The sequence below is a fragment of the Aspergillus brasiliensis genome (genome assembly GCF_001889945.1).
Source record: "Aspergillus brasiliensis CBS 101740 unplaced genomic scaffold ASPBRscaffold_12, whole genome shotgun sequence".
Taxonomy (NCBI): Eukaryota; Fungi; Ascomycota; class Eurotiomycetes; order Eurotiales; family Aspergillaceae; genus Aspergillus; species Aspergillus brasiliensis.
Genome location: NW_027137453.1, coordinates 127,449 through 152,613, shown reverse-complemented (window position 1 = coordinate 152,613; position 25,165 = coordinate 127,449). Strand labels below are relative to the sequence as shown.

At 52.2% G+C, this 25,165-nt stretch overlaps 9 protein-coding genes across 9 annotated transcripts; 5 read left to right on the top strand and 4 right to left on the bottom strand.

Moving 5' to 3' along the window:
• Positions 1–29: 29 nt before the first annotated feature.
• On the bottom strand, positions 30–2,648 carry ASPBRDRAFT_133005 (C2H2 finger domain transcription factor; the record flags this gene model as incomplete). Its single annotated transcript, XM_067618489.1, has 3 exons — positions 30–1,978; positions 2,027–2,443; positions 2,498–2,648. 3 exons carry the CDS (start codon positions 2,646–2,648, stop codon positions 30–32), a joined length of 2,517 nt encoding a protein of 838 aa, XP_067475683.1.
• A 345-nt stretch (positions 2,649–2,993) lies between these two features.
• On the bottom strand, positions 2,994–4,778 carry ASPBRDRAFT_133237 (uncharacterized protein; the record flags this gene model as incomplete). The annotated part of the gene is made up of 8 exons (XM_067618505.1): positions 2,994–3,189; positions 3,234–3,625; positions 3,673–4,129; positions 4,173–4,257; positions 4,301–4,466; positions 4,514–4,540; positions 4,584–4,624; positions 4,670–4,778. The coding sequence occupies 8 exons, from the start codon at positions 4,776–4,778 to the stop codon at positions 2,994–2,996; spliced, it is 1,473 nt and encodes a 490-aa protein (XP_067475682.1).
• Positions 4,779–5,077: 299 nt separating this feature from the next.
• On the top strand, positions 5,078–9,105 carry ASPBRDRAFT_77547 (uncharacterized protein). Its single transcript, XM_067629371.1, has 10 exons — positions 5,078–5,463; positions 5,516–5,994; positions 6,056–6,358; positions 6,961–7,079; positions 7,138–7,189; positions 7,245–7,561; positions 7,612–7,758; positions 7,810–8,186; positions 8,240–8,527; positions 8,594–9,105. The coding sequence occupies exons 1-10, from the start codon at positions 5,241–5,243 to the stop codon at positions 8,824–8,826; spliced, it is 2,538 nt and encodes an 845-aa protein (XP_067475681.1). The 5' UTR covers positions 5,078–5,240; the 3' UTR covers positions 8,827–9,105.
• On the top strand, positions 8,840–9,275 carry ASPBRDRAFT_301709 (uncharacterized protein). Its single transcript, XM_067622739.1, has one exon. It carries the CDS (start codon positions 8,998–9,000, stop codon positions 9,217–9,219), a length of 222 nt encoding a protein of 73 aa, XP_067475680.1. The 5' UTR covers positions 8,840–8,997; the 3' UTR covers positions 9,220–9,275.
• A 1,200-nt stretch (positions 9,276–10,475) lies between these two features.
• On the top strand, positions 10,476–12,153 carry ASPBRDRAFT_209684 (uncharacterized protein). The gene is made up of 5 exons (XM_067621872.1): positions 10,476–10,738; positions 10,789–11,015; positions 11,064–11,203; positions 11,272–11,480; positions 11,548–12,153. Exons 1-5 carry the CDS (start codon positions 10,598–10,600, stop codon positions 11,980–11,982), a joined length of 1,152 nt encoding a protein of 383 aa, XP_067475679.1. The 5' UTR covers positions 10,476–10,597; the 3' UTR covers positions 11,983–12,153.
• ASPBRDRAFT_132949 (uncharacterized protein) lies at positions 12,113–13,351 on the bottom strand (the record flags this gene model as incomplete). The annotated part of the gene is made up of 1 exon (XM_067618486.1): positions 12,113–13,351. One exon carries the CDS (start codon positions 13,349–13,351, stop codon positions 12,113–12,115), a length of 1,239 nt encoding a protein of 412 aa, XP_067475678.1.
• Positions 13,352–14,651: 1,300 nt separating this feature from the next.
• ASPBRDRAFT_46623 (SDR family NAD(P)-dependent oxidoreductase) lies at positions 14,652–15,677 on the top strand. The gene has a single exon (XM_067625678.1). The coding sequence runs from the start codon at positions 14,705–14,707 to the stop codon at positions 15,608–15,610; it is 906 nt and encodes a 301-aa protein (XP_067475677.1). The 5' UTR covers positions 14,652–14,704; the 3' UTR covers positions 15,611–15,677.
• A 228-nt stretch (positions 15,678–15,905) lies between these two features.
• On the bottom strand, positions 15,906–18,659 carry ASPBRDRAFT_658730 (uncharacterized protein). The gene is made up of 12 exons (XM_067628606.1): positions 18,538–18,659; positions 18,387–18,491; positions 18,306–18,341; positions 18,174–18,256; positions 17,946–18,122; positions 17,827–17,896; positions 17,524–17,774; positions 17,248–17,476; positions 16,974–17,203; positions 16,595–16,928; positions 16,207–16,544; positions 15,906–16,155 (listed from the first exon to the last, which is right to left on the bottom strand). The coding sequence occupies exons 1-12, from the start codon at positions 18,608–18,610 to the stop codon at positions 15,949–15,951; spliced, it is 2,133 nt and encodes a 710-aa protein (XP_067475676.1). The 5' UTR covers positions 18,611–18,659; the 3' UTR covers positions 15,906–15,948.
• Positions 18,660–22,225: 3,566 nt separating this feature from the next.
• On the top strand, positions 22,226–24,675 carry ASPBRDRAFT_46622 (putative CTP synthase). The gene is made up of 3 exons (XM_067625677.1): positions 22,226–22,452; positions 22,546–22,681; positions 22,750–24,675. The coding sequence occupies exons 1-3, from the start codon at positions 22,428–22,430 to the stop codon at positions 24,326–24,328; spliced, it is 1,740 nt and encodes a 579-aa protein (XP_067475675.1). The 5' UTR covers positions 22,226–22,427; the 3' UTR covers positions 24,329–24,675.
• Positions 24,676–25,165: the final 490 nt, after the last annotated feature.

The following is a 25,165-nucleotide window of genomic DNA, read 5'->3' as shown; positions in this document are numbered from 1 at the left end:
ATCATACTACATACATACATAGAGAATAGTCAACTCAAATTCACCAACACCTTCATCGCATCATGCACCACCGCCCACCGCACCGTGGCCAACTGCTGCGCCATCGTCCTCACCAACCCCCTCGTATCGTACTTCCCCCCGAGTGCTGCCATATCCCCTAAGCTGCTACACGTCGTCATGGCCACGATCAAACTGGCCAGATCTGTGGTCACTCTCTCCCTACCACTACTACCACTACTACTGTTCATCATCTCACCCTCACCACCCACTCCCCCATGAAACGCCCAGCACGTCAACGTCGCCAAATACAAACACCACGGGAAATGAAACGCATCCGTCTGCTCCCAATCATGCAGACTCAGCACCGCCTCCTCCAACAACTTCGCCGCTTGCCTCGCAGCCCCGAGGGCTCCCTCTCCACCACCCAACAACCACTTCCTCAATCCCCGTCGTGACCTCTCTCGATCTCCCTCCGTCACGATCCGTCCCAGGATCCTCCCTGCCCCAGCAGCAACCTGTAAATCAAGGATCTCGACCTGCAGCGCTAACCATGCTGCGCGGTACAGCGCACATGCTGCCATCTTCAGCCCTGTGAACACTCCATTACCACCTTGCCTCGACTCCATTCCCTGATGATACTGTCCTCCGGAATTCAACTTCATCGCCAAACAATCAGCATCAAAATCCACCTTCCAGAGATCATACGACCTGCCCATCCGTCTCGTCCACGCCCCAACCCTTTCCGGCGTCTCCGCCCTCAACGTCGTCTGATCACGTCTCTTCAAATCCGCCGAGACGGACATAAGTCCATGCAGGACGACAATCCGCGCCAGCGTATTCAAATCCCGTGGCCTCGCCATCGCCGACGGGGTAATATACCCCTTCAGAACGGAGAGAAACATCCGCGGCGGCGGTTCCAGCGAGGCATGATGTGCCCAGTCATTCGCTGTGCATGCTTCCCAGACGGATTGGGAACAAGGGAGGGCGGAGCGGATTTCGAATGCCGACATGCAGAGGGATTGAGAGAAGAGGACGGCGTGTTGCGTGTCCCACATGAAGCAGTGGAGGGCGACGCGCTTTTTTTGTTCGGCGTGCATGGCCGTGTGCCAGAGGCTTTCGATGTCAGTTGTATCGGTGGTGGTGGTGGAAGTGGGATTAGGGGTTGGGGAGGTGCGGATAACGCAGCAGTCGCTTCGGCGGATGAGCTTGATTAATACGCAGTGGAAGAGTTGGGCGCGTTCGCGCTGTTTCGGCCCCGCGCGCATCTTGCCGAAGCAGTCGATTAGGAGCATGGCTTGGAGGACCCAGAGGTCGGGTTCCGGGGAGAAGTCGGCGTGGCAGAAGAGTTGGTTCCGGAGGGAGTCGTGGATGCCGACGGCGAGTTGGTGCGCTTCGCGGCTGCTGTAGGTGGCGCCCATGGAGAGGATGGCGGCGAGAAGGACGGGAGGGGTGGTGGATGGGGAGAAGGTGGGTTGGTGCAGGAGGGGGTAGGTGGTGTTGAAGCGTGTGAAGAAGAGGTCGCTGTAGGATTGGAGCGAGGGGAGGGAGAGCAGTGGGGAGTCGAGGGGGGTGGGCTGCCCGTCGATGGCTTGCGGTGGTGCTTGGGCGATGAGGTTGAGGATGCCTTGACGGGCGTCTTCGGTGAGGATGGGGAGATGGGGCTGTGGGTTGGTTGGGAGCAGAGACGGTGCATCCATCCAGTCGAGGTTGATGGTGTCGACGGGGGGATCGAGGACCGGCGCGGAGAAGACCAGCGGGTCGCTGCGTTCGACGAAGGAGGCGGCGTGGAGGAGGATGGAGGAGCCGTCGCGGTCGAGATATGACTTTGGATCGTCGACAGGCAGAGCATCCTCGGCGAAGGTGACCATGTCTGAACCCAGTGGGAGGTCGAAGGGCGGAAAGGCGTCGTCCAGCGAGGCGACGTCGAATAGCCAGTTGTAGTTGTGGGTCGCCGCGAAAGGCATGTTGAAGTCGGTGGCTATCTAGATCAGCTTGTGTATCAATAAGAATGGCTATGAGGGTTTACCCGTGTCAAGGCTGAGAAAGTCGCCCATCCCATCCAGTCCCAGACCCCAGGAGCCATCCGCGGCGTCAAACTGCCCCGGGATAGGCTCGACATAGGGCTCGAACGGCCCACTGGGCATCATCGGAGCCAACAGCGGATCGGGCTCATCCAGCGACAGGGACGATGGGTCGCTGGCCGAGGTCGGGGGTGACACCGGGGCACCGTAGTCCTGGGCACTGGTCACCGAGATGGACGAGGACGAGGCCGACGACGAGGGAGGCAAGCTGTGGCCGGCACGAGCGCGCGACTGACGCTTCGGAGGACGAGTGATGATGGAGCCATCGCCCGCCCGGCGAGTGCGTTTTCTCGTCTCCAGCACGCCTTGGCCCGGACCTCCAGCTTCCTCATCGCGTTTGGCATGGCGCAGGAGATGGCGATCTGGCGGGTCAGACAGGGAGTCGCAATAGCTTGCAGTAGCACAGCAGCACGTACTCAGGAGATCTGGGCGGTGGAAATGCACGGAGCACCGCTCGCAGGTATAGCCCTCTCGTTGCTGGTCATGATTGAGGGCATGGCGACGCAGATGCTCGGCGCGCGTGAAGGTCTTGCCGCAGTTGGGCCAGTGGCACACGTGGGACTTCATGGGGGGTCATGATATAGAAATAGAGATACAAAAGAAGAATACATGCAGGGACTCTCACCTCCCATCCCGGGGATGAGGTCTGCATTTATCTGTGGGTCGGAAAGTAGGCCGAAGCCGGTGATAAGCTGCAGGGAGAAAAGAGGAGAAGAGAAAGCAGGAATATGCGCACTGTCGATGCATCAAGGTATCAACGAATGACCTTCTGCGGGGATAAGGTTTCACTTATCGTGCTGGCTTCATTATTATTAATGCAGGAAGGCCATTCCGAAGCTATCAATGAAATCACTCCAATCAAGATAGGCCTATCTAGATCTCCGACACTAGCTAGTAAGTAACCACTAAGGTTTACAGAAAGTACCGCCAATCTGGACTGCTTTCACCGTCTGCCAACTGACGTGTATCCACTTCGCCCGGACGCACTCGTCGGCCTTGTTGGCGATCGCGTCGGCCATTCTCCCGTCGCATCCACAGCCCCAATGCGCTCACCACCACAATGCACACTCCGTTGCAGCAGCAGGTGGCCACCAACGTGGGAATATACCTACAGAGTTAGTCTCGACTCTTCAATGGTGCCGGGCTACTTACTTTGGTGCGTATTGCGTGCGAAATGTCGCGGCACTGAGGATCCCCGCCAGATTGCCCAGTCCTACGAAGAAGCCCGTGTTGGCGGCACGCGAGTTCTCGTGCATATTGTTATTGTTGTGCCATGCGTGCACCAGACACGATGGGATGTACGATCCAGCGGCCATCAGGAAACACGCGAAATACGCGACTCCCTTGTTGCCTAGGACATCGATCGTCGCCAGGATCACCATCCCGACGAGCGATATCACCAGCGAGAACACAATGTGGAAGGTTCGCTCGCGGAAGTGGTCCGACGACTTGGCCACGCAGAGAAGCACCACTGCGCCTACGAGGTTCGGAGCGACCGTCCAGAGGTTCGTTTTGACGGTGGAGAAGCCCAGTCGTTCGACAATCTGCTCCGTTAGCTATCTTGATCTACCCGTGACAGCGGGTCTCATACCAACGGGAAGAAGTTCATGGCGGTCGCATATGCCACTGGATAGGTGAACGTGATAATGCACCAGATAGGGAACTTCCAGTCCTTCCACGTCTCAAATGCCACCTTTAGATCCAACTTGGTGTCCACTTCGGCTGAGGTATCGCGCAGGAGCCGTGCCGTGGCCGCAGCCCGTTCGCGCTCGTTGAGAAACCATGCGGTGCGTGGGTTCCCAGGCAGCCAGAAGAACGAGATGATTCCCATGAGGAAGGTCATCGAGCCTTCAATGATGAACAGCCATTGCCAGCCCTTGACAGCGGGATCGTTGATCTGGAACACGCCGAAGGAGATCAGTCCACTAAAGGCGGATGCGAGCACGGCGAAAGACTGCATGATGGCGAGCCGGAAGCCCATCTCGCCGCGCGTGTAGAAGAGGGTCATGTAGAATGTAGCACCGGCGAAGAAGCCTGCCTCGAACACTCTGCCTCCGTTAGATGGGATTTAGCTGATGGCAGGAGACTTACCCTAGGATCATGCGGACCGCGATCATTCCGCCAAAGTTCTTGACCGCACATTGGCACAGCGCGAGGATTCCCCAGACCACGGTCACTGATGAGTTAGCTGGATTCAGAGATCAACGCAGGGGACCTACTAAAAGACAGTACATAGCGTCCGGAGTATCGCTTTAGAAGCAGATTCCAGGGCAAGTCGCACAGCCCGAACGGGATGTAGAAAAGCAGCACCATCAGCGAGTAGTCATTGCCGACCAGGTGGATGTCCTCGTCTAGACCATCCGTTTTGGCATTTGCCAGGTTACTCTGATTCCATTAGCAGTAGACCAGATCTACGCGAGGATACTACCTACGCGGTCCATGCAGTCAAAAAAGTACATCTACACTGTCAGTGCTGGTCGCCATTTCGGACACCATGCTCACCAAACAGAGGAGTGGCAGGACATAAAAGTCCACCTTTCGCACTGCAGCGGTCAGTATCAGCAGCAGAAGTAACTCATGTTACTCACCATACGATCGTTCCGCATCGCGGTCAATGTAGATACTGCTCTCGCCGGACTTCATCGCAGGCTCGGCCGAAATGGCCTCCTCTTTTTCCATGGTATCAGCGAACGCCATTACGAGAATGAATTGAGACAACGCTCCCTTCAATCCGGTCAGCTGCCAGCTGGCTGCATTCTATATACCAATGGCATTGTCTACTATCCGTGCAACCTGCAAGGAGGCACAGGCATTGCCCGATCGGGCTACCCGTGCCGATCTGGGGCTATCGAGCTGCAGCTTCATAATCCCGAAGATAAGTGGCAGTGGCAGTGGCAACTAGCAGCAAGTGGCTATCCCTGATCCTTCAAGCTTCTCCGCATTCTTATCACCCGACCTTTGCAAGCTTTATCGTGTCCCCATCCTACCCCCACTCTTGTCTATACCAGTCCCCAAAAATGGAGGCAGCGAGCATCCCATCGGACATCTGTCCGAGATTGCGCTCAGATTATGGGTTACTCAAGCCTGCTGTTGCTGGATATATTCGCCTGAGATACCGGAATAGCATCAGCAACAAGCACCAAGAACACTACCCACACAATGGCTCCCAGCGCTCCCCCAATTCTCGATTTCTCCCCCTTTTACGGCGGCGACAGTGAGGCCAAGGCTCAACTAGTCGAGGCCGTCCGCAACTGCTGCCTCTACAATGGCTTCTTCCAGATCACCGGCCATCGCGTGCCCCTCGATTTACAGCGCCGTGTGATGCGCTGTGCCGAGCGATTCTTCGAACTCCCGCTGGAAGAGAAGCTCAAGATCGATAAAAGTAACCACCTCGCTTCGCTCTCAATTCGTTCTCCTACTAACCGGAGTAAAAGATAACAACAGTTTCAACCGCGGCTACGAACTCCTCCGCTCGCAGATGCTCGAAGTCGGCACCGGCCCCGAACTCAAAGAAGGCCTGTACATTGGCCAGGAAATCCCCGAAGACCATCCCTACTACCTCCAGAAGAAGCTCAACAGTGGACCGAACCAATGGCCACCCACCGTGCCGGACAAGGAGGAATTCCAGCGCACCTCGATGGAATACTACAATGCGGTGTTTGACTTGGCCAAGGACGTCCTGTCTCTGCTGGCGTTGACTCTGGATGTCAATGCCGATTACTTCGACCCTCTCACCGATGGCGCGGTCGCAACCATGCGCATGCTGCATTACCCTGCACAGCCTAAGGACGCCGACGAGAAATTGAACCGCGGGATTGGCGCACACACAGATTTCGGCTGCATTACGCTGCTCCTGCAGGATGAGGTGGACGGGTTGCAGGTATTGGATGCACCTACTGGTCAATGGCTTGATGTGAGTCCCTTTCCTGCAAATTACCAATATATCAGCATCGTCTAACAGGTAATAAATGCAGGTTCAACCCGTCCCCGGTGCCTACGTGGTCAATCTCGGAAACCTGTTCATGCGCATGGCGAACGACCGATACAAATCCAACATTCACCGCGTTATTAACAAGTCGGGTCGCGAGCGATACTCCATTCCGTTCTTTTTCAGTGGGAACCCGGATTATTTGTGCGAGTGTCTGCCTAACTGTCGCGCGGAGGGAGAGGCACCGAAATATCCCCCTATTACTGTGGAGGATATGGTGACGGCGTCGTACAAGGAGAGCTACGGACGGGCGGAGCAGTATAAGAAGGAGATGGAGGAGAAGGCGAAGGTGAAGATGGAGACGATGCCGACTGCAGCGGCGGTGGGTGCTTGATAATCATGTAGTGGCTAGTTATTGTATATTGTTTATAGCTTGTTCGCTCTCGAATGAATTATGATTACCATGTTAACCACATTCCTAAACCACATTCCTAAACCAACATTACATCACTCATAACATCATTAAGCGACACAATTAACATACTCAACAAGTAGAGTACTTAGTACCGTGAATTATTATTCTCAGGATTACCAATCCCTCGATAACCCGTTCAGAAACACCCTCAGAAGTGGAGGTGGTCAACGGCAAGGACACGAGCTGCACAGATAGCGATCCCCCACCCTTGACAATCGATAAGATAGTAAGGACTATTGCTGTCGTGTTACTCGTGTAGCTGTAATCAGCTGCGTCAGCAGACTGAGACTGATCCAGGCACCCTTACAGCAACCCTAATCCTACCTATGTCGAATCTTATTTGATCGCCGGCTTCTGATGCTGCCATCACGCTCACGAACAATGCACACACCCAGCACAAAATGGACAGCATACAGCAGGAGCAGAAGCCTGACCCGGCTCAACAATATGCCAACAGTATCGTGGGCGAAGAAGAGAAGGGCGTCATACTGGATGACCCTGATGTGCAGCAGTTCTATGGCTCCTCGACTACGGAAGCGTATCGGCTGAAATCGGAGTTGGTGGGGAAGTGTATGGAGGAGATTGGGATGGGAAGGTATACCTCTTTTGCTTCTCTATGGGAGTTTACATGAGATTGATATTGATGAATACAGGTTTCAATGGAAGCTCTTCGTCGTGACGGGGTTCGGATGGATCGTGGATAACGTTCGTGCCACACCAAGATTTGCTTCGAGTTTTGCTTCCACTAACGGGGGAATAGTTCGCATCACAAGGCATCAGTAGTGTTCAACCGCCTATCAAGCTCGAATTCCCCGGCATCGTCCAGGTCAGCTACAGCTCTGTGGCCTATTATACGGGCTTGATCCTGGGTGCTTCGTTCTGGGGGATCTCGAGTGACTTGATCGGCCGGAAGCCCGCGTTCAACTCGACCCTGCTGATAGCAGGTATCTTCCTGTGTGGTGCTGCTGGGACTATGAATTTTCTGGCGTTTAGTGCCATGTGGGCTGTCATTGGCACTGCCGCAGGAGGTAATGTCCCGGTGGATTCGATGATCTTTCTAGAGTTTGTTCCTGGAAGGTAGGTTTCCATCCATCTATTGGTGAGAAGGGTGTTAATCATAGAACTAGTCACCAATACCTCCTGACAGCATTATCGGCATGGTGGAACTTGGGCCAGTTGATCGTCTCGCTCCTGGCCTGGGTCTTTCTAGCAAATTTCAGCTGTCCGACTGATTCTACCCCGGCAACATGTCGTCGCAGTGACAATATGGGATGGTATGTTTACCAGTCAGTTTATGTTTCTGCATTGTGTCTAATAGCATCTAGGAGATACACCCTCATCACTTTAGGCGCCCTATCCCTCGCCTTCACCGTCATCCGCGTGTTCATCTTCAAGCTCCCCGAAACCCCCCGCTACCTCCTCTCCAAAGGTAAAGACCAAGCCGCCGTCGACTCAGTCAACTATGTCGCACGCCAAAACGGCAAACCCGAGCCTTTGACTATTGGCATGTTCCGGGAAATCGATGCCCGACTAGGAATCACCAATGAATCCGACACTTCCACTGAAGGCCCGGGCCTAAGCACCAAAGAAATCATCAAGGAGAACATGAAAGACTTTCGATCAACACACTACCAGGCTCTTTTTGCCACGAGGAAGCTGGGGATTCATACGGGTATTATCTGGCTAATCTGGTTGACCATCGGTACGTCCTACCCTCGTGACCTATATCACGACGAAGACTAACGAAGTATGAAGGCATCGCCTACCCCCTCTACTTCAACTTCCTCCCCTCCTACCTCGACACAAAATTCTCCTCCGATGACTCCCTCTACACTACCTACCGCAACTACTGCATTGAATCCGCTGTCGGCGTAGTCGGCCCCCTCTCCGCAGCTTACCTCGTGACCACCTTCTTCGGCCGGCGTTGGATGATGGGTATTTCGTCCATCATTACAGGCGTCTTTCTCTTCGCCTACGTAGGTGTTAGTAGTCCAACCTCGAGTCTAGCATTCGCCTGTATAACAGGCATGTTGGGGAACTTCGGTACGTGTTAAACTTTAACTCGTTCCTCAAACTCTATCCATCCCAGAGTACTGATCATATTCGCAGAATACGCAATCATGTACGCCTTCACTCCTGAATCGTTCCCCGCTCCACATCGAGGCACCGGTACCGGCACGGCTGCTTCGTTGTTGAGGCTGGGTGGGCTCTGTGCTAGTTTGATTGCTTCGCAGACGGGTTTTACGACGGCGCCTATCTATGCTAGTGCTGCGTTGTGGGTTGTTGTAGGGGTGGTGTGCTTTGGATTGCCGTTTGAGACGCATGGTCATGCGGCTATTTAGATCATAGGTTAGGTAATTGTTGTCAGGCGAGAAGGGGGGCCATCTATGAGGACTTCGATATGTGGAATCGGGTGTGTATGAGTCGAGGTTTGTGGTATACTAGGTTTCGGGTTTCGGGTTTCGGGTTTTGGGGATGTGCTATTAGTACTAGACTACTTTTATGCATCCCAAATGTCTGGTTTCTCTTGTGCTATGGCCCTATGCCAAGTGTCCAGTATCCACCGTTCCGAAAGGAAGAGATCCCTGTCCTTACACATTAATGCACCTGCCCGTCTGCCCATCTCCTATAAACCTATCGTTAGTGTTACCAGCGCCCGAACTGTTGGTTTGCTAAGACCTTGCAGATGTAGATCTTGCTTATATTTACTCCGTGCCGTCGATCAAATAGTATAGCCATTTCCTTTTGAGTCCGTCGTTCTTTATTCCCTCACACTATCTAGCAACTAGTGGCGAATCTATGGTAAGGTTTTCTCCTTTGTTCCTCAGCCTTCCTTGAAAGTTCTTTCCTGTGACCACAGCTGAGTTTCCTGGTTCCCTAGTATGTCTCGTTAGACATGCCTGTTCTTGGAAATGATCGGAATGTCACAGGGACTGGAGTATCTGGTCATCTACACCTATGGTGCCGCCAATCTTCTAAACCATGGTTGAGAAATCGACCGTGCGGGTAATACGTCCGCACCCTAATAGGCTAACGGAGTGAAACGATCGCAGACCAGGAGCTCGAAGACTAAATGCTCAGTGGTGACGCTAGGCTCAAATATTCCCAGCAAATATCACTAGATAATAAGTCGACGTCCATGTCGATAGCATTGACCAATCTTAGCTCCAGATCACCCAACACAGCGACTATCTTTGTTCTCAACACCCTGTGGCTATTCGCTATGCGACTGTGGAAGAATCTGCCTTGAATCCATCTCAGACCCACTGAAGGACCGCTTCTAAGAGCTCTGACCAACGATGCATCAGGGGCGACCCAAACTTGAGAGCGGGATAGCTTCTGTTTTTAACATGGCGGCTGTCTCGGTATCTTCCCGAGCTATTGACATTTGGGTTCGATTGCTTTGAAGCACCACTCCCCCAGTATCCAGCATTTACCATAAGGAGCACACCTTACCCACCGTTGATACGAGACGACAAAATAAGCTTCCTCCCCCCCCTCCAGAAACTTCCACAACAGAGAACCTACGGAGTACGACAGAGTACGCCATCCTAACCGCCACCGTCAACAATGGCTTGGTGTGTCGCTCCTCCCTACCTCTTTCGGGAGATAGAAACGTCAATCCGATGCCGCGTGGGTCGCGATCAGCGTGTCTGGAACCACCGCCCGATTCCGAGATACGACATGGACTCCACTTGGATGCTCATAGCAGCCTGCCCGTTGCACTGATAGAGTTCACCGGACTGACTTCCGCTTCACCTTGGACCGGCTGCCGCTGTCTCGTTCCCCGGATCGTGGCTCTAGCGCACGCGGTAGAACTTAACCTTCACCCCTTATGTCCACGACCCGTCCAATAGCAACCTGTCAGTGAAGATTTAGGACTTCGCTCTAAGATTGCCTGGGGTGTCGGTCAGAATTTTGTTTTTCTTAATGTCCTTGGCATTCCAGAATATGGATGATTTGCGTATCCTGGTGTGCCCCCTTTCTAGTCTGCAGAAGGATTTGACACTAACACTTGGAATCGGTTATAATATTAAATGTGCGCGCTATTCTTCGCACCGGGCCTATGCCTCCTTGGCACTCTGTCTAAGTCCGTTCTGTCTGGCCTTCACCATGGCTAATGGGGATACGGAGGCGTTCACCCTCCTGTCGTTGGGGCTGTTCTTCATCATCATCCGAATCTACGTCCGCTGGTCGCAGGTCGGCGGACCCCTGAACTTTGCTGTCGATGACTATCTTATGCCTTTGGCAGGTGTATGTCTTCCTAGGCTGACATTCTGCCTCTTCTGTGCTGACCGATACAGGCCGTGTTTATCGGCGAAACCGTCGCAGCGCATCTGGTCCGCAGCAAATTCAACGGCCTCACGAACAGCTACATGACCGACGAGGAACGAGCGGCACTGGACCCGACATCGAGAGAGTACTACGATCGGCAATGGGGATCTAGAATTCAGGTTATCGGATGGTCCTTGTATGCCATGATCTTGTGGCTGATCAAGTTCTGCGTCGCCATCTACTACTCCCGTTTGACGTACGCAATGCCTCCATACCATGAAAAACACACTAGCTGACCGTCCAGGTCTGGATTGAACCATCTTCCTGCACGAGTCCGCTTCGCATACATTCTCCTCGCCGTGACCTATCTCGTCGTCGGTCTGACAATCGTGCTCGGCTGTCAGCCAATGCACAAGAACTGGCAAATCAATCCGAACCCAGGAAGTAAGTCCTCACCCTCGTTGCTGCAGATACTCGTCGAGATCAATCCATTAACAGTTGGAAAAATTTAGATATCTGCCAACCGACCAAATCAACCCTCAGCGTCCTCATCGTCGTAATCCCCAACGTGATAACCGATCTCTACCTCATGTCCATCCCACTTCCGCTCCTCTGGGCCGTCAAAATCAGCATCCGGCAGAAGCTCACACTGATGGCGCTATTCAGCAGCGCTGCATTCATCATCATGGCGGGAATCATCCGCGCCGTGACAATCCTAACTGTATTTCCCCCACCACATACTATAATACACATTCCCCATCGGACAACCACTAACTATTTACCTCCAGGCCGGCCCCAACGGCGCCGTCGCAGGAAGTCAATGGGCATGTCGCGAGACATTCGTCTCCATCGTCGTGGCCAACCTCCCCATCATCCAACCGCTGCTTCGCAAGGGAGCAAGCAAGATCGGACTCAGCGTGCTGTTCAGTTCTGCCAAAGGGGGAACGGGTAGTTATGGTCGGAGACGGGGCGAGTCGTATCCCCTGTCTAGTCGGGAGGGCCATACACAGACGACAACGACGAAGAAGTCTCGCGGGAGGCTGTCGGTGCATGAGCGGACCGTCACGGCTGGGTATGGAAGTGATGAGGAGGGCTTGGTGGGCATGGGCAAGAAGGGCAAGATACGTGATATTACGGTGACTCAGGAGACGGTGATTGAGACGGAGCCGGCGGGTAAGGAGCCGGAGGGTACTGGACTATATGACTGGGGGAGGAGGGAGTAATGGGTTAGTTATGATGGATACTTAATGATGGGCGGAGTTGGGGTAGCTATGACATACATACAATTAATCACTTAACGAAGGGCTGGGTAGAAAGAAACACCATGGATTACATTGACTATCACCCACCATACTAACTACTACTAACTGCATACAACTCCTCATACTCAGGCAACTTCCACCCACCCACCTCTTTACTCCCCAATCTATCCAACAACTCGGGAATTCTCAAGAAACACACCACCGCCGCAAACCAATGCAAGATGCAAATCCCCCACCACGAGGTCGGGAAAAACAACCTCACCACCGAGGTATTCAACTTCTGAATCTCCTTGACAAACGGCCTCAACGTCTTCTCATAATTCCTCAACGCCATCCCTACATCCCCATCCCCAGCATGTCGATTAATCTCCCCAGCCAACACATACGCTCCCACCAGACACCCCGTCGTGCCCATCCCCGTCACCACCGCCGGACACGCCGCCGCATCCCCCAACAACACCACCCGACCCTTATACCACCTCTCCATCTTGACCTGCACGATCTCCTGCGAATAGAAATTATCCGTCGTCCTCATCCCCTCGACAAACCGCTCCGTCTGCCACCCTGCCCCGCGATACCGCTGAATCCAAAACTCCTTCTGCGCGTCCACCGACGCACGATGAACCGACGCCAGCGCCGGATCATCATCCTTCAACATGAAATACACCTGCGACATCGTCGGACTATGACTCCTCCGGAAGATCGCCCTCCCACCGGGCGATACATACGCCGTGAAGGTATTCGTATCGCCTTTTTCCCGCGGAACGAACCAATACGCCGCATGAATCCCCAACCGACGATACGGATCGGCCGCATCCGGCGGGAGAATCCCCGCGTCGCGTCGAATCCTCGATCCCTGACCATCTGCGCCGACGAGCAGATCAAATGTCTCAGATGTCCCGGTCGAGAAGTAGACTGTGACTTTCTGATCATCTTGCTCGAAGCGCTCCACGCTCGTGTTGAACCGATACTCCACGTTATCCTTGGTAGCATCGTATAAAATCCGGACGAGATCACCGCGCATGATCTCAAACTCAGAGGAGAAGGACTGCGCCCCCTGCCCGGATGTATTCGGTCTGATTTTCGCGGTGACGTGCCCGGTGCCGTCTACCAGCGTGAAGCCGTCTTCGTGCACGCAGTGCTGTCGGATGGTTTCGAGAAGCCCCATTCGTCGGACGACTTCGATGCCTTGCTCGCGAAGGTCGATTTGGGCGCCTTTGTCGCGGAGCGAGGGGGAGCGTTCTACGATGATGACTTGGTGGTGCGTTCGGGAGAGCCAGAAGGCCAGGGCGGGGCCGGCGCATCCGGCGCCGCTGATGAGGATTTTCATTTTGATGGTTGCATTGCTGGAAGAGATTATCTGTGGATGGGATGAGGGCATGTCGTGGGTTATATAGGATGTGGATGTGTCAAGCGGAGAGGTCAGACCCCTCCCCTGTACCTGTCAACGGGAACATGACGGCATGGCTGGACGCGGATGTATTGTTACTTGATTCGATCCGCATGAGGACGAGTGATAATAGTGCTACATATTCCAAGCCCCGCATCTGACAGGGTTGTGCAGAGTCGGTGATGGATGGTGGTCTTCACGGGAGTGAGACGGTTAATTGGTTCGTCGACTCATGCGGGCGCCCGGATGAGAGGATATGATTCACTGTGTCTAACTGACTATGGCCACGACATTTGCGGCCGCAGGATTATCTTTATTTGGGTAGAAGGAGGTGTCCTGTCATGGAAATGCTCCGGTCTGTTCATGTATCACAAGTAGCACAGCTGGCTATCCGCATGCGGAGGTTGATGGCTGCGGCATGTACTTTCCGTCTACGTTGCTTAGTGGGTTAGTTGATTATTTAATTGGTCATTAACTACTGACTTAGTTAATCAACAAATGAATCAGGTTGCTTATGATAGGAAAGTAAAAATTAGTTCCCCGACACAAGCTCCATGTCCGTAGACGCCATGCTTATTCTGGAGCTCACGGAAAGTCCGCGGATGCCGGTTACCACGCGCCGGCGGACGATCCGCTCAGGATATGGAATGCCGAATCTCTGGAAGATTATGATACATTACAATCAGTTGTTATTTGATGACCATGAAATATGCGGACATAGATCTTTACACGACCAGCGTGACTGGTTTTTACTCAGCCATTGTCTGCCCGTCTGAACAAAGTCAGGATATAATTCGAAGCTATACAATGCTTGCGTTGCAACACCAGACACGCTACGATACAGTGGCCATCGAACTGGTCTTAAATTGTTAATATCGCACACACATATAGCCTGCCTACATTTGTTTCTTCTGCAAATCGCAGTTTCCAAAGAATTTACATTGGCGGGCAAGCGACTCGGGCTTGATGGTAGCTGTGATGGATCGCGAGAATACTCAGTATTCTTCACTGAAATTCGTTAGCTGCGGCCCCGCATAAACAAGGATAAAATAGTCACTAGGCTCAGACGAATCGCTGCCACAACCAGTCATGTCTTATGCATAAATATCTATGTCGAATGATACGATATCCAACTATCGGCTCGGTAACCCGAATTCCCGTCTCCGCAATCAGTCAACCCCTCACCTTCACCCGCATCCCCTCATCTTCTCTCCTCTTCTTCTCCTTCTTCTTCTTCTTCATCTCAACAACAACCATCTCCACTACCATTCCACTACCACTCAAAACTACATCATGCCTCAACCCCTCCACCCCGTCTTCCGCCCCGGCGCCACAGCCCTCATCACCGGCGCCGCATCAGGCATCGGGCTAGCCACAGCCCAATTCTGCCGCACGCACGGCATGAACCTCATCCTCATCGACAACAACAAAGAGGCCCTGGAAACAGCCGCATCAACTCTCCCCTCTTCCTCTAACTCAACAACAACAACAACCCACCACATGGACGTGTCCAACCTCTCCGACTGGCAAACCCTCCACTCATCCATCACCACCACCCACCCACAGGGCATCGACCTCCTCTTCCTCAACGCCGGCGCCAGCATCCAACCCACACCAACCATAGAAGGTCACAAAAACCCCTGGACAGATGCAACGTACTTCCAACGAACCCTCGCCATCAACACACTAGGCTACACCAACGGCATAGCCACATTCATCGACGACATCACCAGTAAACATGGAACCCCAGCCGCAAAAGCTATCATCCTCACCGGCTCCAAACAAGGGATCACCAACCCACCGGGCAACGATCCAGCATATAACGCCTCCAAAGCAGCTGTGAAAAGTATTGCTGAGCAGTTAAGCTATACTCTATATGATCAGAAACATGCTAATGTGAGTGTGCATTTGCTCATTCCGGGCTTTACATATACGGGTTTGGTGAAGAGACATTTCACGGAGAAGCCGGCTGGGGCGTGGATGCCCGAGCAGGTGGTGGAGTATTTAAGTCAGGGGATGGCAGAGGGAAGGTTTTATATTGTCTGTCCGGATAACGAGGTCTCGGAGGAGTTGGATAAGAAGAGGATGCTTTGGGCGTGTGGGGATGTGGTGTTTGGGAGGCCGGCGTTGACGAGGTGGAGGGAGGATTGGAAGGAGAGGGCGGCGAGGGGGGTGGAGGAGATGGAGATTAGTCAGTAAGATCGCTTGGATTAATGTGTGGAGATGTGAGATCGAGGAGAATTAAGATTGGTGAGTAGTTTATCTGGATGCATGGTATGTAGATATCTCGGTATGAGGGATTATAGGTTTGGAAATAGTGTCAATAATCAGGTTTTGAAACGGCATGCAGTCTGTCTATGAAGTATATAACACCAACAGTAATCGGTTCCATACTTGCCATGTAAAGTACCTATCTAGTTGAACCGCTTCTTATCTGTAATCAATTCCAATAACGCCCTCTGCAACCTGGCAACCCCATCCTCCGAGATTTGATGGTGAAAAGCCAGTCGCCCGTTAGCGAATACCAACAATCCCTGCTACTTGCAGTAGAACATTATATCGTCCCCAGTGATACAAGTCTTCTTCAAGTCGATCACTATCATGCTAGTATCCACTGGCATGAGGAACTCGTAGCCGATCCGATGGAGATAGTCGGCCACACGCCGGGTGAGCGCATGCACCTTTGGAAGTAGGGGCAGGGTGTGTTCCATCGCAGCGGAGGCAGCAGCAGCCGTCATTCCAGTCTACAACCATTAGTATATCGAATATTGAGTGCTTTGACTGGACTAAGGTACCTGTCGAGTTGCACCACCAAACATCTTCCGGAACCACTTTGCGCGGTCAATGAACTCTCTTGTGCCGACGATGATGCTTCCCATTGGAGCACCACAACCCTTGGATATGCAGATGCTGGCACTGTCGAAGCAGTCGAGGTATTCCCGGGCTGTGACCCCCTCGGCAATGATACCTTCCAGTAGCCGGGCTCCGTCGAGGTGCATGGCGATGGGGGCCCGGCCTGGCGGCACACGAACCCGGCGGACGTAGTTGGAGATCTCTCTGGCATGTTTCAATGGGAGGATCGAGCCACTGAGAGTGTTCTCCAGGGAGACGACTCGGGTGGGTGGGAAGTGAACTGTGTGGTGATCAGTAGCATGTCAGAATGTCATGGGGTCGATTGATTACAGTTTCCTTCCTCAACAATTCGATCCTTCACATCGTCTAATGTCAAGTGAACGCCATTCTTCGGCTCAACGCTCGTCACTGTTGCCTGGGACAGAACCGGAATTGTACCAGTCTCCCAGGTCTGAACATGCGCCCGATAGTCGAGCAGAATCGTATGAGGCGGCTGGTGTAGATGGGTGCGCAGACAGATCTGGTTGCCTTGGGTACCGGACACCACAAAGAGCGCTGCTTCCTTGCCTGTCAGCGCTTTGACTTTGTCCTGGAAAGCGTTCACCGCTGCATCTCCTTCCTCATCGTAGATGTCATCCCCAAAAGTCGAGGCATTCACAATGGCCTAAGCATTATCAGCATTGTCCGGACCGCACATGTAGGTACACACCTCCATCACTGCCTCGGTTGGAACAGTTACGGTATCCGATCGAAAGTCTCTCCCGGCCCTCTCAATGGCTCGTTCAAGGGCCCCTGAGATGGCACTTTTTGCTGTCAAGCCTGTTATGCCATTTGTCTGTTTCGGCAAGAAGTGCAGGTCTCGGCAGAAACTCGACTCGCGAACAGGGCTTCTGGTTAGCGTCTTGCCGATTCTGAGCACGGCTCGGCCTTTCATCGTTCCTGGACACCGTCAGTACGCCGTAGCTTATTCCCAGTTGACGTACCCTTCTCCATCTGATCGTAGATGTTTGGCAGTTTAGAGAAATCCACAACTTCGTATTGAACACTGATGCCAGCTTTGATGATGATAGCAAGTGCTTCCTCTGTTTCATCCCTGTTCCGGACGTAGGATCCTTTGATGTTGATTCTCTGGGTAACCATTTGGAAAAGGTCGGTGCATATTTTCCCAGGCGGGAGGCCGACAGCGACGATTGTTCCGCCTGGGCGGATGTACTTGAGAAGTCAGCTTTGTTTCACATAAAAATAAGCCATTGATTTACCTGGGTAGCCTGGTGGAACGGCTCTTCCACGGATGAGACTATCATAGCAGCGTGCGGTCCGCCACCGGTGACGCGCTTCACCTTCTCTGCGACATCCGGCGACTTGTAATCGACAAAGTAATCCGCTCCAAGATCGTAAAGACACATCCGCCTCTTAGCAGCCCCGGACGATAAGGCAAGGACCTTGTGTCCGCACGCTTTGGCATATTGGCAAGCCAAGGATCCCAATCCTCCGCCAGCACCAACAATGGCTAGTAGATTAGTATGTAAGCCAAGATGCATCTTAGTCATAGGTATGCTTACCGATGATCTCCCCTGGCTGGACTTCACTTTCCTTAAGAGCCTTGTACACGGTGATACCGGCACAGAGGACCTAGACATGCGTTAGTGAGACCCCTTCTGAATCCAACAATGTGACATACCGGGGCGGCAGCTTCTAGAGAAATTCCAGACGGAATTCGCACTGCATTGTCAGCTTTGCAAATACAATACTGCTGGAAGGTCCCATCGACCATATACCCCGACAGCTGAAGCTTAGGACACAGCGGCTGTCTCCCGGTAGAGCAGAACTCGCACACGCCGCAAGTTCGGTTGATCCACTGCATACCATCACTATTAGTTCCTCGATGAAATTGATAACAGAATCACACCTGTATTCCGACAGTGTCTCCAACGCGCAGGCCATTCACCTGAGAGCCGACGGCAGCAACCAATCCGACACCTTCGTGTCCACCTAGTCATAGTTAGAATCTGAAGTTCGGTACAAGGAAGGTGCGACATGCCCACGAGATTGCTTTTCGGGGTAGCAGGAAAGTCCCCTAAGCTGGTTAGCAAGATAGTGAAGCAGAAGAACCCAACTCCACCTTTCCAGGCATGAGGATCTGTATGACAGACTCCGGAGTATTCCATCTGAACCAGCACTTCATCGGGGCCTGGGCTGCCAACAGGAATCTGTTTGAGCTCGATGGCTGTACTTCTTAGCGTGGCTCTGCTAGCGAATATCCATGTCCATACTGTCACCCCGGGATCTGAAAACATGAGCCCACTGTGTGGTGGGCAGAGCTTGGTCGTTTGTCCAGAGAGACATGTTGCGATACAGCTTTGATGTTTTGATTAATCTTTGAGGATAATGCGTTGTAATTGGAAGTGTCTTTGTAATTCGAGATCGAGAACGGCGCGTCGCCTTCAGATTATAAGATGCTCACTATGAGGAAGGCTGATAGCAGCGCAGTCACTCTCTTGGTAGCTTACAGTCACGATACTTTTTTTAGCTACCTACATTTTAGCAGATAAGTACCCTTGCAGCGTTTGTTTTATGTCAAGTCAACTTCATTCGTTGGTACTCTTTCTCCTTTTCTTTCCCCAGGTAGCCGATTTCTAGAACAGTTACTATCATGCCATAGCTAATCAGGAAATGTCAATCCATCGGCCTGATGTGTATGCAGAGCAAACCAGGCTATCATGGTCTGTGAAAGCATGTTTCCTTACGTATGTGGCTCAGGAATTGACGAGCTACGAAGCATCAATCCATGCTGGAATATAATCTGGACGAGCACCTTTGAGCGCACGATGACAACGGTAGATGTCCGCCTCCTATCTTAGCATCTGCTTGCAAGGAATGCACGTACATAGAATCAAGTAGAAGAATAACATGCGCATCATTCCCTCTTTGCCATCAGCTCGTGGTTGGATTCAACCCATTCTCTGGACAAGGATTCCACGGGCATACTGCATCTTGCTTTGATAGTGGGCCGTCGTGACCACTGTTGCGTCACGCTGTTTGTGTTGCGACATATTTGCTCATGAGTGAACTATGACTGGCCGGCTGGCGTGGGTATCAGTCTCATTCTAGGCTGATCTTAGCACACTGGGGTATGGCTTATCGAGCACAACAGTGAACATGATGTCGATCTATTAGGCGTGCTGCCTCCATTGAGATGTACATTAGACGCGAACGAATGTTTGTCCTACTTTTGCCATGCCGGCCCAGGAATGAAGTTGATTATATTGAAAGTAATTAAAGTCAGGCGTGTTTTACATTGCGAAAGGTGTCCTTAGTTCCGATCCAATCTTGCTATCTGTCCAGTGAAGAGAATGAAACATCTTGCAAGGAGGTAAAGCGCTGTACGACATAATATATTCTCCATCACTTTCAGAAAGGTCTGCAGTACAACCATGTGCCCAAATATGGATATACTCCTGTAAAGCGCAGTGTGAGTAAATTATAACCCGATAAAACTGACAGAACACAATCAATGAGATTGACTGCATGGATTTCAAGGGCTGCACATCAGTCCTGGTACAATATCGACATATCGTACATTCTCACTCAGCTTGAGTATCTTCTACTCTTCTCTGATAATCGTGGAAATCCTTGCTTTAAGAGTTGCCTTGTCCTACCAATCTGATGGTACGGCAGCGAGAGATAATGTGAGGGGTGAATTGAGCTGCCTGCGTTGGAGGCGGTCGCAGGGATTGACAGACCGTTAACTGCAGTGAAATCGCCGCAGATATAGCCATCAAGCTTATTCGTCATCGGCCACGGTTGTGGCTGTTCAACATCACATCATAAACTGAAAGGTGGAGATGTCACTGAAACGTTCGGACTGCTTGGTATACCAACATATATCATCTCTTTTGCGTCAGGGATCGATTCATATAGCGAGTGTCAGAAGGTGCCTTATAATTTAAATGAACTTTGTCAAGACCACTGAATACTGAGCCGGCCATATCATTGCCCCGTAAAGGAGATCAGGTTCGCAGGTTGATGAAACCTTACTGCCAAATGTAAGATCTATAAAGTGCATGCAGTTCCGGCAAGCCATCGCAACATGCAAGAATAATTCTTCAGCTCTCGCCAGATTCCCGACCAAACAGACCTCAAGTTCGGCGGTCCGCCCGCCGTAAGGGAGGCTCGCACCCCTTGCAGGCATAACTTATGGCGTCTCAGCGCGGTGGTCGATCAACCAATTAAAATGAAATCGACAATTATTCTGCAGCCTTCCGGACGGATGGCACCGTCGCTAGCTTTCATTGCTGGAAGGGTGTGTCGTGAAATGATCTTGGCGCCGTCTCCTTCCTTCCTATCAGTTTGATTCATTAGAGCATCTAGATCTGGATAGTGGCCTTTCCAGAAGAAGAATCGACTGCATACCTGTACGTAGCCTTTGTGTCAGTGCTCGTCTGCAATACCATGATGCTTCTCATACAATGGGCTCTGGTAAGACGCTGTCTCTTCTGCGTCTCCATGCCCGAGGCAGGGTGTCTGGTCGAATGATCGTTCTTTTCCATCCAACCATTCCCTTGTGTCCATAATAAACATGTATCATGAATGATCACTGTCCCTTACTTCACCCATTTCATCTAGAGACGTGACGATAATTCATGTGCGATACCCAAGGGCCATTATCGCTAGTATTGCTCGCAGACAAGGAGATATACACCTAGCTTATTCACGAATGCATGTCCAGTAAATTACAGTATGATCTCGACATTAACATCGGTTCCTTTCAACCGCGCATATAACAAGCGGTAACAGCTCCTACCAACATAAATCCAGCTACCAATCTCACTAATGCCCGCTCAATATGGTACCGCGCAACTCGGTCAATAGACTTGGAGTCATTGATCCGTGGGAACGGAACGTCAGGTACACCCTTTCCTAGCGCCTTGCAAAGAGGCTTCCATTGGTTCCGGACATCGTAGAAGCCGAGTCGATTCTCAGGCACTACCTCCTTCATGTGCCGTGGGTATATAATGCCATGCGCAGTGAAAAGACGCTTGGTTGCAAGAACATATAACACGTGGGATTTACTGGTGATCACCTTGAACTTTATATAGAAGGGGTTACAAGCTAACTATTGGAGGGTGAGGCTTGAATGATCAGTACTAGGCAAGCACGAGTAGTCAACCTTATTGCTGGCGTTAGCCGCTAGTTAAGTGCTAGTGCTTACACCAAGCCTACTGTATCCTCCAACTAGGAAGAAAGATCTTTGGAATAATGGGATAATTCATGTAACCGCCTTTCTTTGTTGCTATAACCCACTACTGGCTAGGCGTGTACCTACGTCGACCTTTAGTTTTGTGAGAAGTGCCGAGATGGCAGGACCCATTCATACTATTATCTGAAGGACTTAAAATCAAACTTCATTAGTCCAACGGGTAGATATTGCCTTCATTCCTACAATCAAGCCATCCGTCTCTGCTGTATCTTTGTGCCATCATATTTACGATGATAGATAACATTAAAGGGTCTGGAGTAGATCTTCAACAGAAGTGAATGGAAGACTAGTGGTATGCAAGTGCTACCATTACTCCTCAGACTGCACACACTCGTACATATATATATTGGTGCGGGCCTTTCGATTGTTCCAGACTACAGCGCACAATTTGACCATTTTCTGGTCATTGGACAGATTGTTAGAACAGGAAACAATTCTTTACATACAAATGCTCTCTATTTAACATGGATAGCAGGTTACGACGCGTGTGTGCTGCCTACCACTACTAGGCAGAAGCCGGATGTAACTGTTCGACCGGGCTTGGCGTTACCCGGGTGCCAATCACAGCAGAGGTATATACATCGTAGTCGATAGTGATGGGATGAGTCAGAAGGAAAGTGACCATCATCAATATAGACTCTGCTATAATAACAATACCAATCGCCTGTATCTATAAATTTCAATTTCTTGTTGACTATATCCTCACCTACATGAATTGCGAAACATACAATTCTTTCTACGCTGTGCGATAAGATAACCGATAAGATAAGCAATCACATGACCACCGACCCACCGCTTCGGGAGGGTCAATCGAACTTTTTTTCGCCTCTTCTTTGAACTCCTTACTTGCGGCATCGCTCACGTTCCCTTGTCACCACTCCGTCTCGGTCGGTCGCTGCAAAGATGAAATACGTTCTGGTTTCCGGAGGTAAGCTCAATTGCTCGGCTCGGCTGGAAACCAGCGGAGTTGCCCGGGTCTTTCGCCTCGCGCCCACTTGCTAACGAATCCGCCGTCCCTCAGGTGTCATCTCCGGCGTGGGCAAGGGCATTATTGCCTCCAGCACCGGTCTGCTGCTCAAGACGACCGGTCTGGCCGTCACCAGTATCAAGATCGACCCTTACATCAACATCGATGCGGGCACAATGGCACCTACTGAGTCAGTATCTGCGTGGTTTTCGGCTCCTCGGTGACTCACCTTATTGACATCACCCCCCACTATGCTAGGCACGGTGAGGTCTATGTCACAGACGACGGCGGTGAAATGGACCTCGACCTTGGCAACTACGAGCGCTACCTCCTCACCTCCCTCTCCCGCGATCACAACATCACCACCGGAAAGGTCTACCAGCACGTCATCAACCGCGAGCGCATTGGCCATTATCTCGGTAAGACCGTGCAGGTCGTGCCCCACGTCACCGATGCCATTCAGGAGTGGATTCAGCGGGTAGCCAAGATCCCCGTCGACGAGTCTCGCGCGGAGCCGGATGTCTGCATCATCGAGCTGGGTGGTACCGTCGGTGACATTGAGAGTGCGCCGTTCATCCACGCTCTGAGCCAGCTCCAGCGGAAGGCGGGCAAGGGCAACTTCGTCCAGATCCACGTGTCCTACGTGCCGGTCATCCCGCCGGGACCTGGTGGGGAGCAGAAGACGAAACCCACGCAGAGGGCAATCAGCGATGTGCGGAGTGCTGGTCTCAACCCCGACCTGATTGCTTGTCGCTGCGAGCAGCCTCTGGAGGATAGCACCATCCAGAAGATTGCCAACATGTGCTCCGTTGAGCAGCACCAGGTCATCGCCGTCCACAACGTCACGACGACGTACCACGTCCCCCTCCTCCTCGAGAAGCAGAAGCTTATCAACACCATCACCGATATGCTCGACCTGAAGTCGATCCAGCAGACCCCTGAGCGCCGGGAGCAGGGCAGCCGCATGTGGAACGACTGGGTCGACCTGGCTCGTGGCCAGGACTTCCTCCACGATTCCGTCTCCATTGCCCTGGTTGGCAAATACACTTCCCTGCACGACGCCTACATCAGTGTTTCCAAGGCCCTGGAGCACGCGGCCATGTTCTGCCACAAGAAGGTTAATATCATCTGGGTCGATTCTTCGCATCTGGAGGATGACACGGCCTCTCCTGCCGACTACCACAAGGCCTGGCACGCGGTGTGCACGGCCGATGGTGTCTTGGTGCCCGGCGGTTTCGGTAACAGAGGAACCGAGGGTATGATGAAGGCCATCACCTGGGCGCGTACCAACAACAAGCCCTTCCTGGGAGTCTGCCTGGGTATGCAGCTGGCCGTGCTGGAGTTCTGCCGCAACGTCGCCAACATCAAGGATGTCGGCAGTGAGGAGCTGCACCCCAAGGCCGAGAACCACGCCATTGTCTACATGCCCGAGGTCGACAAGGGCAAGCTGGGTGGAACCATGCGCCTGGGCAGACACCCCTGCATCTTCCAGGAGAACACCGAGTGGTCTCGTCTGCGTAGTCTGTACGGACCCTCCGTCTCGCAGATTGAGGAGCGCCACCGTCATCGTTACGAGGTCAACCCCGATATGATCGAGCAGATTGAGAAGGCCGGTCTCACCTTCATCGGCAAGGACATCAAGGGCGAGCGGATGGAGATTGTCGAGATCAAGGACCACCCCTGGTTCGTGGGTGTGCAGTTCCACCCCGAGTACCTCAGTCGGGTGTTGAGCCCCAGCCGGGCTTTCCTGGGTTTCTTTGCCGCCGCTGCGGGCTGCCTGGATGAGGTTAGCAAGGCCGTCGTCCAGGGCCAGCGCAGCATTGGCCGGAAGCAATAGATCTCTTTGGTGGAGGAGCGGTACTTTGCTGGAGTTCTGGTGAGAAGGATACTGTTGACGGTACACACCGTCTGGGTTTTTCTGTTTTCTGTCTGGGGCAGGTCATAACTGCCTCTATCTTCGCCCGAATCTGTGCGACTTGAGCTGTATGGCAGGATCGCGTGGGAGAGGATTCCCGAGGATACCCTTGGCCAAGACCTGAAGCGTCAGCAGGTCAGATTGACGACGCTGCACAGGATTCGAAAATAATATGTCAGAAGTGGTCTGTTTTCCTCAGGTTATGGTTTTGTTGAGATTGCAGGACTTTTTGACTACGTGATATCACTATAATATAAAAGTATTGAGACGGCCGGTCCATTGATAGATTAAATCAATACATATAGATTTGCCTAGGGTATTCGTTTACGTTATTTACTAGAAGTGCTCTTCAATCGTTCAATTGTAGACTCTCCATCAATTAGCCATTGAGCCTACCTGGTACTGTCCCAGACAATGTAATCTACATGCCATTATTCATTCACCTTTACCCTCATACCACTAATACTGCCGTTAACCAACCACGTGCATAAGCACATTTAACCATTTCTCCCCACCATCTACTAAATACTACCTCGGTAACTACCATAAAACCCAAGCCTTACAAATTATAATGCTATCCCTACCCGATAATAAAGTTCACCTTAGCCCCGGGTACCGTTTGCAGATCGGACATAAAAACGAGACTTTGGGGACGATCGCTCGGCTACTGACAGGGAGGGTATCGGGATTGCCGATCGGACTGAATATTGCTACAATGAACATCATTACAACGCCCCCGATAGTTGAACTGATGATATC

Coding starts and splice junctions, on each gene's coding strand:
- ASPBRDRAFT_77547 (XM_067629371.1), top strand. CDS start 5,241: ATGGCTCCCAGCGCTCCCCCAATTCTCGATTTCTCCCCCTTTTACGGC. Junction 5,995..6,055: donor CTACTGGTCAATGGCTTGAT/GTGAGTCCCTTT, acceptor TAATAAATGCAG/GTTCAACCCGTCCCCGGTGC. Junction 7,190..7,244: donor TCGGATGGATCGTGGATAAC/GTTCGTGCCACA, acceptor ACGGGGGAATAG/TTCGCATCACAAGGCATCAG.
- ASPBRDRAFT_301709 (XM_067622739.1), top strand. CDS start 8,998: ATGTCTGGTTTCTCTTGTGCTATGGCCCTATGCCAAGTGTCCAGTATC.
- ASPBRDRAFT_209684 (XM_067621872.1), top strand. CDS start 10,598: ATGGCTAATGGGGATACGGAGGCGTTCACCCTCCTGTCGTTGGGGCTG. Junction 10,739..10,788: donor ATCTTATGCCTTTGGCAGGT/GTATGTCTTCCT, acceptor TGACCGATACAG/GCCGTGTTTATCGGCGAAAC. Junction 11,016..11,063: donor ATCTACTACTCCCGTTTGAC/GTACGCAATGCC, acceptor CTGACCGTCCAG/GTCTGGATTGAACCATCTTC.
- ASPBRDRAFT_46623 (XM_067625678.1), top strand. CDS start 14,705: ATGCCTCAACCCCTCCACCCCGTCTTCCGCCCCGGCGCCACAGCCCTC.
- ASPBRDRAFT_658730 (XM_067628606.1), bottom strand. CDS start 18,610: ATGTCTCTCTGGACAAACGACCAAGCTCTGCCCACCACACAGTGGGCT. Junction 18,492..18,537: donor TTTCAGATCCCGGGGTGACA/GTATGGACATGG, acceptor TAAGAAGTACAG/CCATCGAGCTCAAACAGATT. Junction 17,775..17,826: donor CCAGCCAGGGGAGATCATCG/GTAAGCATACCT, acceptor CTAATCTACTAG/CCATTGTTGGTGCTGGCGGA.
- ASPBRDRAFT_46622 (XM_067625677.1), top strand. CDS start 22,428: ATGAAATACGTTCTGGTTTCCGGAG. Junction 22,453..22,545: donor ATACGTTCTGGTTTCCGGAG/GTAAGCTCAATT, acceptor GCCGTCCCTCAG/GTGTCATCTCCGGCGTGGGC. Junction 22,682..22,749: donor GGCACAATGGCACCTACTGA/GTCAGTATCTGC, acceptor CCACTATGCTAG/GCACGGTGAGGTCTATGTCA.